We start from the raw sequence: 20,355 nt of genomic DNA on the forward strand, positions 1-20,355 counted from the left end.
ACATCCCATGCTAAAAGTTGCCACTAGCTGCTGGTTGATGGTGAATTTATTGTGTATTTTCCACAGTCTGTACAGATGAAGAGTAGCAGAGCTGGAGATGAGGCAGGAGGAAGTGTTGACTCAATTCAATTTCAGTTTATTTATATAGCGTTAATCACAACAACAGTCACCTCAAGACACTTTATACTGCAAGGTGGAGGCCCTATTGTAATACAGAGAAAACTAAATGATCAAAACAACCCCTTTTGAGTGAGCACTTGGTGACTGTGGGAAGGAAAAACACCATTTTAACTGGAAGAAACTTCCAGCAGAACCAGGTATAGGGAGGGGCAGCCTCTGAGGACTGGTTGGGGTTGAGGGGAGGGAGAAAGGACAAAGGACACGCTGTGGAAGAGAGCCACTCTATGAGCTGTTCATTCAGTTTGTGGTTTAGCTTGACTCCATGACGTTTCGAACTAATGCTTTGCTCAATTAATGTTGCAATGAATTATGGGTGGATTTTACTGATATTCTATCTTTATATTGTTTACCAAACAGATCTACAGATTTGGGATTAGCTACAGGCTCCTCCACCCCTGCTGGCTCTTCTGTTCTGCCCAGGATGGCGCCCCCGGTGCCCCCTCGTCAGGTCCAGCAGTCCTACCGTCCATCCAACAGCTCCTTCTCCCCTCTTACAGCCTCTATGGGAGCTCCATCTGTGGTGGCTACAGCCTGGGAGGATACAGACACACACCTCACCTTGAAGACGTCCCCCCCAGCAGGTTTGTGCAGCAGGTGGAAGAGATGGAACAGCAAGCACTTACATATTCACATGAGTACATTTTGTTGTTTTGAGAGGTGTACTCAACACAGGACAGTGGCTGCAGGTGCTAATTGTTTTGAGTTAAAGTAATTAAGGCTGCTGTTGTAAAGTTTGATAATAGAATCTGAACCTGGTAATGTTCAGGGCTGCAGTACACGTGTAAAGATGAGTCTGCTTGTATGACATCATATGTGCCTTTGTGTAACTCTGTGGCAAATAAATTGGGTACCATAGCTCCATATGCCATTAGTTACTTTACAAGTGTAAGGAAAAGCAGAAGGACTTGTTTTTGGTTAAGACCAGTTAAAATTATGAATGTCTTTCATTCAGTTTCCTTGCTTGGTTTAGACACTAACTGGGCGAGCGAGGAGGACGACCACGTGGTGGCCAGAGGAGAATATGACTTGACAGCTGCTTCTCAGGAGGAGCTTTCTATGCGAGCTGGAGAGATGCTCAACCTCGCTCCTAAAGGTGATGAGCTTTTTACTGGCTGCGGGACATTTGATTCTGAGTGCTTTGACCCAAAACCTTCTATTTTTGTTTTCCTTATCTTACAACTAACAGATGAGGGCTCTTCTTTTGTGTGAGCGTGCCCCATGTTTACATCTATCACAGTGTTTTCCTCTCCCTCGTGTTTAGAGCTACAGCCCCGTGTGCGTGGCTGGCTCCTGGCCAGTGTGGACGGTGAGACCACATGCTCGTCCCAGCCAACTACGTTAAGATCCTCAGCAAGAGAAGAGACCGCCGGGCCACAGATATGAGAGGCTCGCTCAGGCCCAGCAGGCAAACACGCAGGCACCCCAAACAACCTCGTCTGCACAAATACCCTAATCTGTGCCTCTCCTGCAGCCCATAAACGTACAGCATCTACCCACATCATGTACAGTACTTGAATGATCCATCTCGTCTTTCAGCTCAGTCTCGTCAGATTCATTAGGCTCAGCTGTGTCCCCCTCCTGTGTGCAGTTTCCTCGTTTCCCTCTGTGTGTATTTATAGTAGTGATGGCCAAACAAAGCTTTCTGAAGCATTGAAGCTTGTGTTGAAAAACGATTCATTACTGGAAGCTTTTTAACACAGTCCTCTCTGGTGACATCTGGTGGTCAAAAATATGAAGAGCAGCTTGAATCTACAAAAAAACTGAACTGCTTCATTATGATTGCCCACTCTACACAGTGCAATTCACAATTCACAATTGGACATCACTGATCACGTGACTGTGGCCAAACGAATCAAGCATCGACAGAGTGCTTCTGAAGCGGTGTGTTGGTGTTTTTTGACACACGCGCCGGAGCGTCAGCTTCAAGCGGGCCCTCACTAATTTATAGCATTTGTCCTCTTGTGTGTGTTACTGGTCCGTCTGTGCTCCTCCATGCTGTTTTTCCTGCTTGTCATCCTTTGTGTTTTAACTCCATTCCCTTGTGTCCAGGTTTGTTATTTGGTTCTCAGCTTTCCCAGTTTAGGTTTTCTTAGTTTTGTTTCTCGCCTCCCTCGCCTTTGTTTGTATGTCACTCTCCATGAATAAAGCTCACTCACATCAGCAGTGCCTGCATCTTGGGTCCTCCATTCATATCTCAACACGCAAACCCTGACATTTATGGTGTAGTTACATACTACTAGGAAGTGCTGACAAAATATGAAATTATGATGCTATTTATATAGAGGCACAATACCAACACAGAACAGCGGGGACACAGAACCAAAACCTAAGAACTAACAAAGACACATCAAGAAATCAAAGATTAATAAAACAAAACAGAAAACACTGGGCCATCGACCCAGGACCGTGACATTCAGTTTCTCAAGGAATAATCAAAGCAAACATTTTTTTCTTTTTATGAATAAGAGATTTCCTTTTTTGGGTTACATGATGGTGTAAGTTCCAGCACAGCTCATTTGGTTTGCAGAAGTGCTCCGAGGCCCCTATGAAACATAATTGAAAGAATCTAATAAATTAGAGGGTGCAATAGCTGTAGTATGACTTTTTGTCCTCATGCTGCATGACGACTTTACTTTTTTTTGTTTTTTTGGTGGGAGGAAGTTGACATCTCAGTCCATTGTGACGTGCAGATCTTTGACTGGCTTATGAACTCCGTCAGGAGGAACTCTGCAGGAGAGGGAAACAAGGACAAACAAACCCAGCTTGGTAAAAAGGAACAAGAACAGAAAAAAATCAACATTATTACACATCCCTGATCTGTCATTTACACCACCTGTGGCGCTTGATTTATTGGTCACTAAACGTGGTGTGTGTTTGGTGCGTCACTGGCTGCGTGTTCTGTGTTATTTGTCGGTGGTGGGGTTTGGGCATTGATATTTGAAATCACAGCAGAGAGACTGGATGTGATGTCAGAACCCTCTAAATCTTGTAATTTACAGATATTTAATTCCAAATGATTTGACTGCATCGTTGTGTCTTTCAGTTATGACCCAAACTATCTATCAACTTTGTGAATGAATACACGTCCCCCTGTGACTCATAATTACACCACAGTTCAGATGGCATGAATGAGTCATGAGGTCACACCAACAGTGACAACATCAGCAGTGACATCACTAAAGTTGCCAGGTGAGTCCATAAATAGAACCCGTGACGTGGAGCAGGTACCGCCGTTTTGGACAATGCCACGACGCAGGTATAGACGCAAACATGCGAGGTCTTCTCGCCCCGTTCGCAGACGCAGGAGACCCCACAAGGCCTCCGGTGTACACAGACGTGGGAGAAGATACCGTGGCAGACATTAGACAATCTCAATAAACATGTAGGATGAACATCAAAACTGTGGTCCAATCAAGTTGTTTTTAGATAAGATATGTTGTTGTTGTTTTGTGCGTGTTTGTTATCAATGTTGTGAAAAAAGTTAAGGTTAGTAAGACATCAAGCACTGATTACTCGTAGAAAAGCACCAATAGGAGACAGAACAGGCTGCATGCTAATTAGAAGGTGTTATTATTCAGTCTGTACATCGAATAGAAGGCACTAACCACAAGGTTATCTTCAATGCATCTCTGTGTTAATGCGAACAAGGTGAGAAGATCCCCACTAACTGCATGTCTTTAGACTGTGGGAGGAAGCCGGAGAGAACATGCAAACTCCACACAAAGACCCCGGCCTGATAGGGTTAGGGTCCTGAGTTCAATACCCTAACCCGGAACTGAACTCAGGAAAGAGGAATGGATGGGTGATGTTCATGTGTGCCCAGGTGTATGATGTGGCTCTTTGCGGTGACACAGTAAAAAATGTGGCTCTTTGTCTGTGACTGGTTGGCTGCCCCAGCCCTGGCCCTTCATGTATTTCAGTAAAGTCTTTTTCCCCCCGTCTCCTCCTCTCGTTTACATGTTTTCCCCATGTGAACCATTCCTTCTGTCACGTGTGTTTCCCCCCCCAGCCATCAAGTTCTGTTTGTGCTTAGTTATGTCCATGTCTCATCTCCAGTCCCCTTTTCCCTCTGTAACAACTGTTTGCTGAGTGTTATGTCTAAAAGGTATTGCACAATCGCCTCTAGTAGAGGATCAGGTTTGTTTTCCACTGATAATGGATTTTAACATGACTGACCAATGATTGTGGAGCACGTCCATGTAGGATCTTATAAATACAACCAGCAAACCTAAATGTTTTCAAATGTTCAAAACTTAAGATATTGTATTTCTGAAGTATGACGGAAGGAAAAAGTTTGATATTTAAAAAAAATCCAATTTCATGTGATCAAATTTATGTCAAAAAGTTCATATTTCTTCCCTCCTATGTCATGTGTGAGTACTGTACTGTAAATGTCATATATATCAGATGATACTGATAACCTAATGCTAATTGCAATAACTATGCAGAGGTCTCTAGGCCTCCACTTTTATGGAGCATGTGAAGTTTGGGGCAGAGTGGACAAAAAAAAGTTTCTCAGCAGGTTCAACAGGTTGCTACAACAAAGGCTGATGAAGTATTGCACTCACTCATCCAAACTGGCAAACATGTAACATACACCCTAAGACTGATCCTGCTCTTTACTCCTTTGCTATGATTTCATTTGATATTATGTAGCCTTGGAGACAGTTTGCATAGATTAGAATGTTAGATTGCTGTGATGTCATCAATGCCCGATGTTTTGTTTTAATGTCTTGTGATAGTTCTAAGTGCATACAAAGTCAGAGTTCAAGTGAGTTTAGTACAATTTTGAACCAGTTTCTGACATGTGGTCAAAATCTTGGCCGACCTTTACCACACCACGTGCTGTGGGTGTGCGTAAATATCTAGGTGAGTAAAGTCTCCTTTACCTGTTAAATTCATCTTAATTTGGGGCTTTTACTTCAGGTGTTTTGATTCAGTAGTAACCAAGTGATCTTTGTACAAACTGCAGACCGCCACACTGATCCCTGGTTCCTCAGGATAGAGGACAGGACGTCAGATGGGCGAATCAAGAGCTCCAAACGCAAAGATTGTGCCACAGAAAGACTGGAAAAAGCTTCCAAAAGAAGCAAGGACAGCAAAAGTCCAACCCCAGGCCTCAGCCATCTTGTCTTGGAGAAGTGTAAGTGAGACATTCAGAGATTTTTTGTTTTACAGTTATTGATCATCTGTAGGCCTGTGTGGAGTTCAGAGGTCTAATTGGTTTTGGTTTTTGCAGCTGCTTTCAGAAAGAAGAGCAGCAAAGGAAAGTCAAGCAGCGATGGAACAAAACAACCACGCAGTAAAAAGAGCAAGACATCAAGCTCACAGGAGGAGGTCAGCTGCTCCGTCTACGAGTCAGATACACACAGCACATACAAAAGTCACACTAAAGGTAAGAAGTACATAGGTAAGTTCACACCACACCTGCAGTGATAGAGCCTCTTTCCCAAGCTCTCAGAGTTTAGCTGGTATCCATCTGCTAATCACTAGGAAGCTTCTAACAAAGACTGTATGAATGTGTACATTGAGGCAAAGTCAGCTTTCCTACATACAACTAATCACAACCCCTGTGTTAGTTTTGTCTCTCTGTAGAGGACTTTGAAGAAAAATACGAAGAGCAGGATAAGCTGGGTGAAGGAGGCTTTGGGACTGTCTTCTTTGGAAAAAGCAGAGAAGACAATTTCCCAGTATGGCTTCTTATGTGTGCACTTTACAATTCTTCTAGTGGCAATCTTTAATGGATAATGTAAATCTGATTATTTGAACGTATTTTTCATTTGTCTGTCAGGTCATAATGAGACAGCTGGTACATGCAGCCGCTGAAATGCAATCCAAGGGTGTCTTCCATCGAGACATTAAGCCAGACAATATTGTGTTTGACACATCGCCTGATCATCCAGCATTTCTATGTGTCAAATTCATCGATTTTGGCATTGGAGTCCCTTTTAGAGCAGAAGCAGTCACACGAAGAAATGGTAGGTCGTCAGCCTCACTGTTTAAATGTCCTTGCCTGCCCACACGCTTAGTGTCCACATGAATTCCTTACCATGAATAATTACTCTCTGGATTTTAGGGACCAAATCAGCCGCTGTAAACTGGCAGGACTTTAATGCCACCACAGCAGATTGCGTCACAGTTTTGCAGCTGGGTGCGGTGATGGATTGGCTGGTACGTCACATCATCCCTGATGACAACAACACATCTGAGATGCACTCTGACATTTCCGAGGGTAAGCTGAATGTTAATTCTTTAACCTGTCACATTACAAAAACTTGGAAAAATCCCCCAAAGAAACCAAATTCCAAGAAATCCAATCATGGAAATGTTTGCACACACTTGTGATTATGCACAGAGGTCCACCCTACCAGCCAACCTCAGATCTCCACGCATGCACAAATGAATGCACATACATCGACACACATTCTGGTATTGATATTTGACATCAAAGTAGTAAATCTGGCATAGCTCTGAGGTCTTTCAGTCCCATCTCTGGCTAACAGGCCAAAAATTAAGTCTACTAGGAGACGGGGGTGTCGACCATACAAGAGGTAGTGGGGTGAAAAGCCTGTTGCCTCATGCCTGGTGCAGTTGTATGCATGTACTATCTGAGGCAGATGCTCTTTCCAGCTGCTCTTTGCCTTCTCCTCCAGTGTCCTTAGCATTTGAAGAAATATCCAATTAAATGGCTCAGCTGGAAATGGGTTGCCATTTGGATGGTATGGTGTTGTCCTTGAGTGAGCATCTCCAGCCAGACGTCCCCACTTTGCAGTTATTTATTTGTAAAAAATGTTTGGTATCATGTATGATTTTCGTTCCACTTCTCAAGTGTACACCACTTTGTATTGGTCTTTCACGTGGAATTCCAATAAAACTGATTCATGTTTGTGGCTGTAATGTGACAAAATGTGGAAAAGTTCAAGGGGGCCGAATACTTTTGGAAGCCACTGTATATCAGATGATACTGATAAACTAATGCTAATTGCAATAACTATGCAGAGGTCTCTAGGCCTCCACTTTTATGGAGCATGTGAAGTTTGGGGCAGAGTGGACAAAGAAAAGTTTCTCAGCAGGTTCAACAGGTTGCTACAACACAGGCCGATGAAGTATTGCACTCACTCATCCAAACTGGCAAACATGTAACATACACCCTAAGACTGATCCTGCTTTTTACTCCTTTGCTATGATTTCATTTGATATTATGTAGCCTTGGAGACAGTTTGCATAGATTAGAATGTTAGATTGCTGTGATGTCATCAATGCCCGATGTTTTGTTTTAATGTCTTGTGATAGTTCTAAGTGCAGACAAAGTCAGAGTTCAAGTGAGTTTAGTACAATTTTGAACCAGTTTCTGACATGTGGTCAAAATCTTGGCCGACCTTTACCACACCACGTGCTGTGGGTGTGCGTAAATATCTAGGTGAGTAAAGTCTCCTTTACCTGTTAAATTCATCTTAATTTGGGGCTTTTACTTCAGGTGTTTTGATTCAGTAGTAACCAAGTGATCTTTGTACAAACTGCAGACCGCCACACTGATCCCTGGTTCCTCAGGATAGAGGACAGGACGTCAGATGGGCGAATCAAGAGCTCCAAACGCAAAGATTGTGCCACAGAAAGACTGGAAAAAGCTTCCAAAAGAAGCAAGGACAGCAAAAGTCCAACACCAGGCCTCAGCCATCTTGTCTTGGAGAAGTGTAAGTGAGACATTCAGAGATTTTTTGTTTTACAGTTATTGATCATCTGTAGGCCTGTGTGGAGTTCAGAGGTCTAATTGGTTTTGGTTTTTGCAGCTGCTTTCAGAAAGAAGAGCAGCAAAGGAAAGTCAAGCAGCGATGGAACAAAACAACCACGCAGTAAAAAGAGCAAGACATCAAGCTCACAGGAGGAGGCCAGCTGCTCCGTCTACGAGTCAGATACACACAGCACATACAAAAGTCACACTAAAGGTAAGAAGTACATAGGTAAGTTCACACCACACCTGCAGTGATAGAGCCTCTTTCCCAAGCTCTCAGAGTTTAGCTGGTATCCATCTGCTAATCACTAGGAAGCTTCTAACAAAGACTGTATGAATGTGTACATTGAGGCAAAGTCAGCTTTCCTACATACAACTAATCACAACCCCTGTGTTAGTTTTGTCTCTCTGTAGAGGACTTTGAAGAAAAATACGAAGAGCAGGATAAGCTGGGTGAAGGAGGCTTTGGGACTGTCTTCTTTGGAAAAAGCAGAGAAGACAATTTCCCAGTATGGCTTCTTATGTGTGCACTTTACAATTCTTCTAGTGGCAATCTTTAATGGATAATGTAAATCTGATTATTTGAACGTATTTTTCATTTGTCTGTCGGGTCATAATGAGACAGCTGGTACATGCAGCCGCTGAAATGCAATCCAAGGGTGTCTTCCATCGAGACATTAAGCCAGACAATATTGTGTTTGACACATCGCCTGATCATCCAGCATTTCTATGTGTCAAATTCATCGATTTTGGCATTGGAGTCCCTTTTAGAGCAGAAGCAGTCACACGAAGAAATGGTAGGTCGTCAGCCTCACTGTTTAAATGTCCTTGCCTGCCCACACGCTTAGTGTCCACATGAATTCCTTACCATGAATAATTACTCTCTGGATTTTAGGGACCAAATCAGCCGCTGTAAACTGGCAGGACTTTAATGCCACCACAGCAGATTGCGTCACAGTTTTGCAGCTGGGTGCGGTGATGGATTGGCTGGTACGTCACATCATCCCTGATGACAACAACACATCTGAGATGCACTCTGACATTTCAGAGGGTAAGCTGAATGTTAATTCTTTAACCTGTCACATTACAAAAACTTGAAAAAATCCCCCAAAGAAACCAAATTCCAAGAAATCCAATCATGGAAATGTTTGCACACACTTGTGATTATGCACAGAGGTCCACCCTACCAGCCAACCTCAGATCTCCACGCATGCACAAATGAATGCACATACATCGACACACATTCTGGTATTGATATTTGACACCACAGTAGAGACGCAAATCTGGCATAGCTCTGAGGTCTTTCAGTCCCATCTCTGGCTAACAGGCCAAAAATTAAGTCTACTAGGAGACGGGGGTGTCGACTATACAAGAGGTAGTGGGGTGAAAAGCCTGTTGCCTCATGCCTGGTGCAGTTGTATGCATGTACTATCTGAGGCAGATGCACTTTCCAGCTGCTCTTTGCCTTCTCCTCCAGTGTCCTTAGCATTTGAAGAAATATCCAATTAAAACGCTCAGCTGGAAATGGGTTGCCATTTGGATGGTATGGTGTTGTCCTTGAGTGAGCATCTCCAGCCAGGTGTCCCCACTTTGCAGTTATTTATTTGTAAAAAATGTTTGGTATCATGTATGATTTTCGTTCCACTTCTCAAGTGTACACCACTTTGTATTGGTCTTTCACGTGGAATTCCAATAAAACTGATTCATGTTTGTGGCTGTAATGTGACAAAATGTGGAAAAGTTCAAGGGGGCCGAATACTTTTGCAAGCCACTGTATATCAGATGATACTGATAACCTAATGCTAATTGCAATAACTATGCAGAGGTCTCTAGGCCTCGACTTTTATGGAGCATGTGAAGTTTGGGGCAGAGTGGACAAAGAAAAGTTTCTCAGCAGGTTCAACAGGTTGCTACAACACAGGCCGATGAAGTATTGCACTCACTCATCCAAACTGGCAAACATGTAACATACACCCTAAGACTGATCCTGCTTTTTACTCCTTTGCTATGATTTCATTTGATATTATGTAGCCTTGGAGACAGTTTGCATAGATTAGAATGTTAGATTGCTGTGATGTCATCAATGCCCGATGTTTTGTTTTAATGTCTTGTGATAGTTCTAAGTGCAGACAAAGTCAGAGTTCAAGTGAGTTTAGTACAATTTTGAACCAGTTTCTGACATGTGGTCAAAATCTTGGCCGACCTTTACCACACCACGTGCTGTGGGTGTGCGTAAATATCTAGGTGAGTAAAGTCTCCTTTACCTGTTAAATTCATCTTAATTTGGGGCTTTTACTTCAGGTGTTTTGATTCAGTAGTAACCAAGTGATCTTTGTACAAACTGCAGACCGCCACACTGATCCCTGGTTCCTCAGGATAGAGGACAGGACGTCAGATGGGCGAATCAAGAGCTCCAAACGCAAAGATTGTGCCACAGAAAGACTGGAAAAAGCTTCCAAAAGAAGCAAGGACAGCAAAAGTCCAACCCCAGGCCTCAGCCATCTTGTCTTGGAGAAGTGTAAGTGAGACATTCAGAGATTTTTTGTTTTACAGTTATTGATCATTTGTAGGCCTGTGTGGAGTTCAGAAGTCTAATTGGTTTTGGTTTTTGCAGCTGCTTTCAGAAAGAAGAGCAGCAAAGGAAAGTCAAGCAGCGATGGAACAAAACAACCAGGCAGTAAAAACAGCAAGACATCAAGCTCACAGGAGGAGGCCAGCTGCTCCGTCTACGAGTCAGATACACACAGCACATACAAAAGTCACACTAAAGGTAAGAAGTACATAGGTAAGTTCACACCACACCTGCAGTGATAGAGCCTCTTTCCCAAGCTCTCAGAGTTTAGCTGGTATCCATCTGCTAATCACTAGGAAGCTTCTAACAAAGACTGTATGAATGTGTACATTGAGGCAAAGTCAGCTTTCCTACATACAACTAATCACAACCCCTGTGTTTGTTTTGTCTCTCTGTAGAGGACTTTGAAGAAAAATACGAAGAGCAGGATAAGCTGGGTGAAGGAGGCTTTGGGACTGTCTTCTCTGGAAAACGCAGAGAAGACAATTTCCCAGTATGGCTTCTTATGTGTGCACTTTACAATTCTTCTAGTGGCAATCTTTAATGGATAATGTAAATCTGATTATTTGAACGTATTTTTCATTTGTCTGTCGGGTCATAATGAGACAGCTGGTACATGCAGCCGCTGAAATGCAATCCAAGGGTGTCTTCCATCGAGACATTAAGCCAGACAATATTGAGTTTGACACATCGCCTGATCATCCAGCATTTCTATGTGTCAAATTCATCGATTTTGGCATTGGAGTCCCTTTTAGAGCAGAAGCAGTCACACGAAGAAATGGTAGGTCGTCAGCCTCACTGTTTAAATGTCCTTGCCTGCCCACACGCTTAGTGTCCACATGAATTCCTTACCATGAATAATTACTCTCTGGATTTTAGGGACCAAATCAGCCGCTGTAAACTGGCAGGACTTTAATGCCACCACAGCAGATTGCGTCACAGTTTTGCAGCTGGGTGCGGTGATGGATTGGCTGGTACGTCACATCATCCCTGATGACAACAACACATCTGAGATGCACACTGACATTTCAGAGGGTAAGCTGAATGTTAATTCTTTAACCTGTCACATTACAAAAACTTGAAAAAATCCCCCAAAGAAACCAAATTCCAAGAAATCCAATCATGGAAATGGTTGCACACACTTGTAATTATGCACAGAGGTCCACCCTACCAGCCAACCTCAGATCTCCACGCATGCACAAATGAATGCACATACATCGACACACATTCTGGTATTGATATTTGACATCACAGTAGAGACGCAAATCTGGCATAGCTCTGAGGTCTTTCAGTCCCATCTCTGGCTAACAGGTCAAAAATTAAGTCTACTAGGAGACGGGGGTGTCGACCATACAAGAGGTAGTGGGGTGAAAAGCCTGTTGCCTCATGCCTGGTGCAGTTGTATGCATGTACTATCTGAGGCAGATGCTCTTTCCAGCTGCTCTTTGCCTTCTCCTCCAGTGTCCTTAGCATTTGAAGAAATATCCAATTAAATGGCTCAGCTGGAAATGGGTTGCCATTTGGATGGTATGGTGTTGTCCTTGAGTGAGCATCTCCAGCCAGGTGTCCCCACTTTGCAGTTATTTATTTGTAAAAAATGTTTGGTATCATGTATGATTTTCGTTCCACTTCTCAAGTGTACACCACTTTGTATTGGTCTTTCACGTGGAATTCCAATAAAACTGTTTCATGTTTGTGGCTGTAATGTGACAAAATGTGGAAAAGTTCAAGGGGGCCGAATACTTTTGCAAGCCACTGTATATCAGATGATACTGATAACCTAATGCTAATTGCAATAACTATGCAGAGGTCTCTAGGCCTCCACTTTTATGGAGCATGTGAAGTTTGGGGCAGAGTGGACAAAGAAAAGTTTCTCAGCAGGTTCAACAGGTTGCTACAACACAGGCCGATGAAGTATTGCACTCACTCATCCAAACTGGCAAACATGTAACATACACCCTAAGACTGATCCTGCTTTTTACTCCTTTGCTATGATTTCATTTGATATTATGTAGCCTTGGAGACAGTTTGCATAGATTAGAATGTTAGATTGCTGTGATGTCATCAATGCCCGATGTTTTGTTTTAATGTCTTGTGATAGTTCTAAGTGCATACAAAGTCAGAGTTCAAGTGAGTTTAGTACAATTTTGAACCAGTTTCTGACATGTGGTCAAAATCTTGGTCGACCTTTACCACACCACGTGCTGTGGGTGTGCGTAAATATCTAGGTGAGTAAAGTCTCCTTTACCTGTTAAATTCATCTTAATTTGGGGCTTTTACTTCAGGTGTTTTGATTCAGTAGTAACCAAGTGATCTTTGTACAAAGTGCAGACCGCCACACTGATCCCTGGTTCCTCAGGATAGAGGACAGGACGTCAGATGGGCGAATCAAGAGCTCCAAACGCAAAGATTGTGCCACAGAAAGACTGGAAAAAGCTTCCAAAAGAAGCAAGGACAGCAAAAGTCCAACCCCAGGCCTCAGCCATCTTGTCTTGGAGAAGTGTAAGTGAGACATTCAGAGATTTTTTGTTTTACAGTTATTGATCATCTGTAGGCCTGTGTGGAGTTCAGAGGTCTAATTGGTTTTGGTTTTTGCAGCTGCTTTCAGAAAGAAGAGCAGCAAAGGAAAGTCAAGCAGCGATGGAACAAAACAACCACGCAGTAAAAAGAGCAAGACATCAAGCTCACAGGAGGAGGCCAGCTGCTCCGTCTACGAGTCAGATACACACAGCACATACAAAAGTCACACTAAAGGTAAGAAGTACATAGGTAAGTTCACACCACACCTGCAGTGATAGAGCCTCTTTCCCAAGCTCTCAGAGTTTAGCTGGTATCCATCTGCTAATCACTAGGAAGCTTCTAACAAAGACTGTATGAATGTGTACATTGAGGCAAAGTCAGCTTTCCTACATACAACTAATCACAACCCCTGTGTTAGTTTTGTCTCTCTGTAGAGGACTTTGAAGAAAAATACGAAGAGCAGGATGAGCTGGGTGAAGGAGGCTTTGGGACTGTCTTCTTTGGAAAACGCAGAGAAGACAATTTCCCAGTATGGCTTCTTATGTGTGCACTTTACAATTCTTCTAGTGGCAATCTTTAATGGATAATGTAAATCTGATTATTTGAACGTATTTTTCATTTGTCTGTCAGGTCATAATGAGACAGCTGGTACATGCAGCCGCTGAAATGCAATCCAAGGGTGTCTTCCATCGAGACATTAAGCCAGACAATATTGTGTTTGACACATCGCCTGATCGTCCAGCATTTCTATGTGTCAGATTCATCGATTTTGGCATTGGAGTCCCTTTTAGAGCTGAAGCAGTCACACGAAGAAATGGTTGGTCGTCAGCCTCACTGTTTAAATGTCCTTGCCTGCCCACACGCTTAGTGTCCACATGAATTCCTTACCATGAATAATTACTCTCTGGATTTTAGGGACCAAATCAGCCGCTGTAAACTGGCAGGACTTTAATGCCACCACAGCAGATTGCGTCACAGTTTTGCAGCTGGGTGCGGTGATGGATTGACTGGTACGTCACATCATCCCTGATGACAACAACACATCTGAGATGCACACTGACATTTCAGAGGGTAAGCTGAATGTTAATTCTTTAACCTGTCGCATTACAAGGCTTGAAAATTCTGTTTTCGGTGTTATCTGTCTTTATCTGTATCACTAATGCACACGCAGACTTATATAAACACCAACGTGATAAACTCAAACCCCTCTGTTGTATTTCTGAACAGACTGCAAGTGTTTTCTGTTGGGTTGTTACTGTCAGAACCATGAAGACCGCCTCACCCTAGAGGAACTTCAGAATCATCCCTGGCTCAAATGACTTATTGATGCCAAGCAAAACAGGGTCACAGAGCAGAAGCTCTAACAGAGCCTGAGTCAGCCTGAGTTATGAATACAGTTGTGGTCTAATGTTTTGTCAGTGGTACAAAGTTTGCTTTTGTGCACTTTGCCACTTCAGTTTGTATTTAGAGCCACAACTGTATACACAACAGACCGAACATGCTCAGCTTTGCCAAAGTTTGCAGGAATTGGAGTTTAATTTGATCAATGAATTATTTCTGAATCAACAAAAAAATGGGCAAATGTAAAGAAATGTATCAATCAGGGAATTAGTAGCAACATTAATTGGACAATCTAAATTTGTTGGTTAATTATTAAATGAATCTGGAAAACTCATCCTGCATCTCCTGTGATTTTAAGTCACTGATATTGATTTATTAACGATTATTTGTTTGTACTAATGTGTCACAATTTCCTTGAACGTTAAAGGGTCTGGATTTCTTCTCTTAAGCGCCTCAGGGTGATCATCCTGTCCTGTCAGACTAAGAAATGCAGTTGTGAGTTTTTCATTGCTTCGCCTGCACAAAATACCTAGGCACCAAAAATGGTCCAGCTCTCTCCTGCTGTCCTGTTGTATAAAGGCGCACACAATTCACCGTGATGAGAGGATAACTTTTGTCACTGCTCCTGTCCTTGATCCTCTGAGCCACTTAAACACCAAACTACTTGTGCGCTGTAGGGGCTTTTCTAATGGTCGTGCTAAGGAGTCCTTTCCCTCCCATCAGTTGCAGAATGCACTCAGAGTTGTACAACACTGGTGTAAATATCAAGATGATGCAACTTTGAACATATTTAGGTCAACAGACTTTTGACTAAAGTAAGAAGAAAAGTGAATCTAACAAATAATATGAATTGGTGTTAAATAGTTACTAGTTACTAGACAGTAACTAGGCCAGGGGATGCTAATCACCTGCCAAGGGATATTAGTGACTGACTTATTGATGCTAGTTAATAGCTTAGGTATTCTATGTGTAGCCTGGCTAAATTAACCAGCCCAGAACACAGATTATCTTTGGGGTTCTTTTAATCTGAATGATAAAGTAAGCGCTCAAAAGAAAATAAAAAAGGTTGTAAAAATAAAGAAATAAAATTGTTACAGACAGTTCTTATCCAGTAACAGCTTTGTGCACTGGTAACCTACTGCTACTGCAGGTTATTCCCCAACTTTATCAGTGTCTGGAACTCAAGGATGTCTAGCGTCAATTTGTGACTGATATAAACCCATACAGAAATAAAACAAACTTAGCAGTGCAAAAATAACTGTAGTGGCTTCTCCTGCTAAGATACAGAGCCAAGATTAAACAATTAACAAGGCACATTTTCCCTCTTACCCACAGAGATAGTATAATACAAGTGTGAACTCAAATACATACAGTGCATTAATCCAGCAGAAAACGGAATACAGATCCCTCTGAGATGAACGGCGAAGTTGGTTGCAGCAACTCCTGGTGCCTTAACTGTTCCACACTTTGCATTTAAAACCGATCACGCAGCGAAAAACGGCATTGCACACCCACATAACACCAATGCAAGCTAGCACTTCCGTTAATGTCTCTGTAGATCCCCATCATCCCTTGCGCTCTCAGAGGTACCCCAAAAGAAACAGCGCCCTCCAGTGGCATGTCCCATAATATTGACCTTCCACCTGGCTACATTCTCCCCTGCTTAAGAGTCAACGTCCCTGGTGACTCAATTGGTATATTTCAACTCATGCACTGCTTCTTTAAAGAGGGCAGTACCCATATTAGTCAACAACTGAGACAGTACCTCCGGGCTCAAAGTGATGGCATGACATGCTGATACAGGGACATGGTAAGGGTTTGAATGCACTCCAGCATTAGCTCTCTTACTCCGACGGGGTACTGGCGTTGGTGTAATGACCCCAATATCCCCGTCAGTCTCAGTAGCAACTGTCTCTGGTGTGGACACCTGCTCAGAGGCAGACGGTGCAGTAACACGAGCATCATCAGTGTTTACAGACTCTGAAACGCCACTGCTTTGAACTGCTTCCCTGGCTTCATCAGACCCCTGCTCTGCAATTGAGTATGAGGTTTCTCCTAACAACATATACTCAGGATCTGAATCTGAACAGCCTGTTTTCTCTTCTGTCATGGGACCCGCTACCACAGGGGACTCATTATTTTTCTTTTTCCTGGGTGCAGGAATGGGGCCAATACAAGGTCTAAGGTTAGCTCTGTGAACCCGTTTTACTGGCCCACCCTCCACAGGCTCCACCGCATGTGTGCTGTCCTGGACTTCGACAACCCTATAAACCACAGGACTCCAGGCGTCTTGAATTTTGTTCCTGCCTTGAGGCCAGTGTCGCAGATACACTAACTGACCTATTTCAACAGGAGGGCAATAGACCCGGGTTTTGTCCAGCTCAAGCCTTTCTGCTGCTTTCTGCTCAGTGTACTGCCTCGCCCGGTTATGTGCCTCATTTAAGCGCTGCTGATGCACAACCAGCCAGTCATGTCTCTTATCAAGCACCTGCTCCTTCCCTAGTAAAGCATCTACAGGAAGGTGGGGGTGCACTCCAAACATGAGGTAATACGGCGAGTGACCTGTGGTGGCATGGGGAGTCACATTGTATGCATAGACCAACTCTGGCAAATACTCAGGCCAACGGCGTTTCTTGTCCGGTGGGAGGGTACGCAATAGGTCATGAAGTGTCCTATTGAAACGTTCACATTGTGCGTTACCTTGGGGATGATGTGGTGTAGTACGGCTTTTTTTAACCCCATATAACTTGCACAGTTCCTGAATCACCTCACTTTCAAAATTTCTGCCCTGATCAGAATGTAACCTCTCTGGTACACCATACCTCATGAACCACTCTCTGAGCAAAATCTTAGCAGTTGTATCAGCTTTCTGGTCGCGTGTAGGGAAAGCTTGTGTGAACTTGGTGAAAACATCTGTAACCACCAACACATTTTCCCGTCCATCTGAGGCTTGCTCCAACACGCTAAAATCTACTGCAACCACTTCAAGAGGTCTAGTGGCCAGAAAAGGCTTCACAGGGGCATGAATCTTGGGCTGTGGCAACTTAGTGAGCACACATCTGTAGCATTTCTTAATCCACTGGTCCACTTCTTCATACATACCAACCCAAAAACATCTCTGTCTTAACAGATTCTGGGTCCGCTCCACCCCCTGATGCCCCATCTGATCATGCACACTCCCTAGTACAGCTTCCTTTAAACAAGCTGGCAAAAGGAGCTGCTGACACCTCCCCAAATGTCCATCCTCAATGATCCGATACAACAATCCCTCAATCTCCATGATTCGTGACCACTGTCGGAGCAGAGAAATCACAGATTTAGCCAAACCTTTCCTCTGCTGGTGTGTGGGTTTCTTCTTTTTGTCCCAAAACTGCCTAAAGGTCTTGATAGTAGGGTCAGAGCTCTGAAACTGTCGCAACTCTTCCTTAGAATACCCTGGCAGAGTGGGTGTATTCCCTTGGGAATCAGTAAAATGAGTGTCTTGCTCAACTGTTGTGACCCGGGCCTGCCTCACCTGACAACATTTTACACCTGCACTTACTAAGTCCCGCCCTATTGTTGTCCCTCTGCTGACTAGGTTACAGATGGATATGCATTCATCAAACTCCTCCTCATCTCCTGCATGCTGGGGCTCCCCTGCTAATGGCTGCCTAGAGAGGGTATCGGCTGCTGTGTTACACCGACCAGGGCGATACTGCACCTCAAAGTCAAATGGTGCTAACTGGGCAACCCAGCGCTGTTCAATGGCTCCCAGCTTTGCTGAGTTCAGGTGGCAGAGGGGGTTGTTATCGGTCACAACTGTGAATTTGGAGCCTAAGAGATACCCTCTAAACTTCTCAGACACAGCCCATTTAAGGGCGAGGAGCTCTAATTTCATGCTGCTATAATTTCTGTCATTTCTCTCTGCATTTCTCAACCTTCGGCTGGCGTATGCTATAACACGTTTCCTGCCACCCTGCACCTGATAAAGAACTGCTCCCAGTCCTAAACTGCTGGCATCTGTCTCAACAACAAATGGCAGTGAGAAATCAGCATAAGCAAGTAGGGGGGCACTTGTGAGCTTCTCTTTCAGCTGTTCAAACGACTCTTGACAAGATGGCGTCCACACACTTTCAAGCAAGTTTTTATATTTAGCTGGACTGTCATCCTTGCCCCATGCATTAACCAGATCATGCAAAGGACCTGCCAGCTGTGAAAATCCATGGAGAAATCTCCTGTAATAACTGCAAAATCCCAGGAAGGATCTCAGCTCTTTAACTGTGGTGGGTACTGGCCACTGCCTCACTGCAGCTATCTTGTCTGGGTCCGTACCTATCCCTTCAGCTGAGATCTGGTGACCCAAAAAGCGTACACTAGATTGGAGAAAATGACATTTCTCCACCTTAACCTTCAGCCCAGTTTCCCTGAGTCTCTGCAACACTGTCTGAAGACGTGCCAAATGGTCTTCAAAAGTGGATGAGTAGACTAATATGTCGTCTAGGTACACGAGCATAATCTGAAGGATTAAGTCACTCATAGTGGCCTGCATGAGTCTTTGGAAAGTGGCTGGACCATTACACACACCAAAGGGCAATCTGGTATATTCAAACAACCCAAATGGAGTTGTAAAAGCTGTCTTGTGCCTGTCCCTTTCGTGAACTGCCACTTGATGATAGCCACTTGCCAGGTCGATAGTCGAGAAAAACCTTGCACCATGTAATGCATCAAAGGATTCATCTATACGGGGCAAAGGAAAGGCATCACGTCTGGTCTTGGCATTTAGCCGCCTGTAATCGACACATAACCTCAAGCTGTTGTCTGTCTTCCTCACCAGCACAATGGGCGATGCATAGGCACTAGTGCTTTCTTTGATCACACCCTTTTTCAGAAGCTGGGTTATGTGTTCTCGCACCTCTTTGTACTGTGTTGGAGGTATTCGTCGGTAGGCCTGGGTGACAGGGACATCATCGACTAGGTGTATCTCATGACTGACCTTCTCTGTATAACCTAGATCTTCATCCTTGAAAGCAAATACATCTGCATACTGAGCCAAAAGTGCAGCTAATTTGGTCTGTTCCTCTTGGGAGCCACCAATACTCAGCTGCTCTATCAGCAATTTCAGTTCACCATCAGATTCTTTAGCCCCTTTCTTATTCAGTGACACTTCCTCGTGGTCAGCAGAAATGCGATTAAACTGCACCTCAGCTGCATTTTCAACACACTCCACTACAGTAAGCACACCAAGTCTGGTCCGGGGAGCCAACCACACATCTTCCTGAGAGAAGTTCACAACTTGAACTGGAAACACGTGCCTGTCAGTTTCAACAAGAGTAGGAACAACAACCAAACCGCTGGGAACGAGCGTGTTGGTTGGCTCAAGTAACATTAAGGTCTGGTCATCTGAAACTTTCCCAAGCCCCCTAGCAAATACTGTGGCCACGGATGATGCTGGCACGTGTACAGTATTTTTACCAGCTAACCGGGCGGTGGATGACTTCTCTAATACTTCGCAGGCTTGCACCCTCTGAAAAGCTTCTCCCCAAGCGGCATTTAACTCTCCTCCGAGAGTCGAATCAAAACTAGCAATGGCTAGCTCCTTACATCTCTTTATTATGTTCATTCCAACAAGAACAGGGGGGGATCCCTCTAGTCTGCTGGCACCTTTTTCCACCTGCTGTTCCGCATCATTTTCCTGCACCTTAACTTTAGCTGACATTAGCTCTTGGTCCTGTGGCCCTCCCGGTTCTGGGGCGGGGTCCCTGACTACCAAAAACCCACACTCCTGCACTGTTAACCCCATGGCCTGCACATCCAGCTCAATGTAACCTATATAAGGAATTGGCAATGAGTTAGCTGCAGTCAATTTAAGCCATTTAGCTGTAGGGGTTACGTCATCATCTTTGCCCATTAGGTGTTGTCGGAAAAATGCCTCTGAGATGGTGCTAACCTGGCTCCCTGTATCCAAAAGGGTTCTAGCCTTAATCCCTCCCACCTCAATTTCAACTTCAGGACATTTACCAACTGCTCTGTC

General features: G+C 43.9%; 1 protein-coding gene across 1 annotated transcript; it reads left to right on the plus strand.

Annotated features, from left to right (window-relative positions):
- The first annotated feature begins 600 nt into the window (after window positions 1-600).
- Window positions 601-2,340, plus strand: LOC134640379 (peroxisomal membrane protein PEX13-like). The gene is made up of 3 exons (XM_063492135.1): window positions 601-761; window positions 1,151-1,273; window positions 1,442-2,340. Exons 1-3 carry the CDS (start codon window positions 602-604, stop codon window positions 1,561-1,563), a joined length of 405 nt encoding a protein of 134 aa, XP_063348205.1. The 5' UTR covers window position 601; the 3' UTR covers window positions 1,564-2,340.
- Window positions 2,341-20,355: the final 18,015 nt, after the last annotated feature.

The sequence above is a fragment of the Pelmatolapia mariae genome, linkage group LG13 (assembly GCF_036321145.2).
Source record: "Pelmatolapia mariae isolate MD_Pm_ZW linkage group LG13, Pm_UMD_F_2, whole genome shotgun sequence".
NCBI lineage: Eukaryota > Metazoa > Chordata > Actinopteri > Cichliformes > Cichlidae > Pelmatolapia > Pelmatolapia mariae.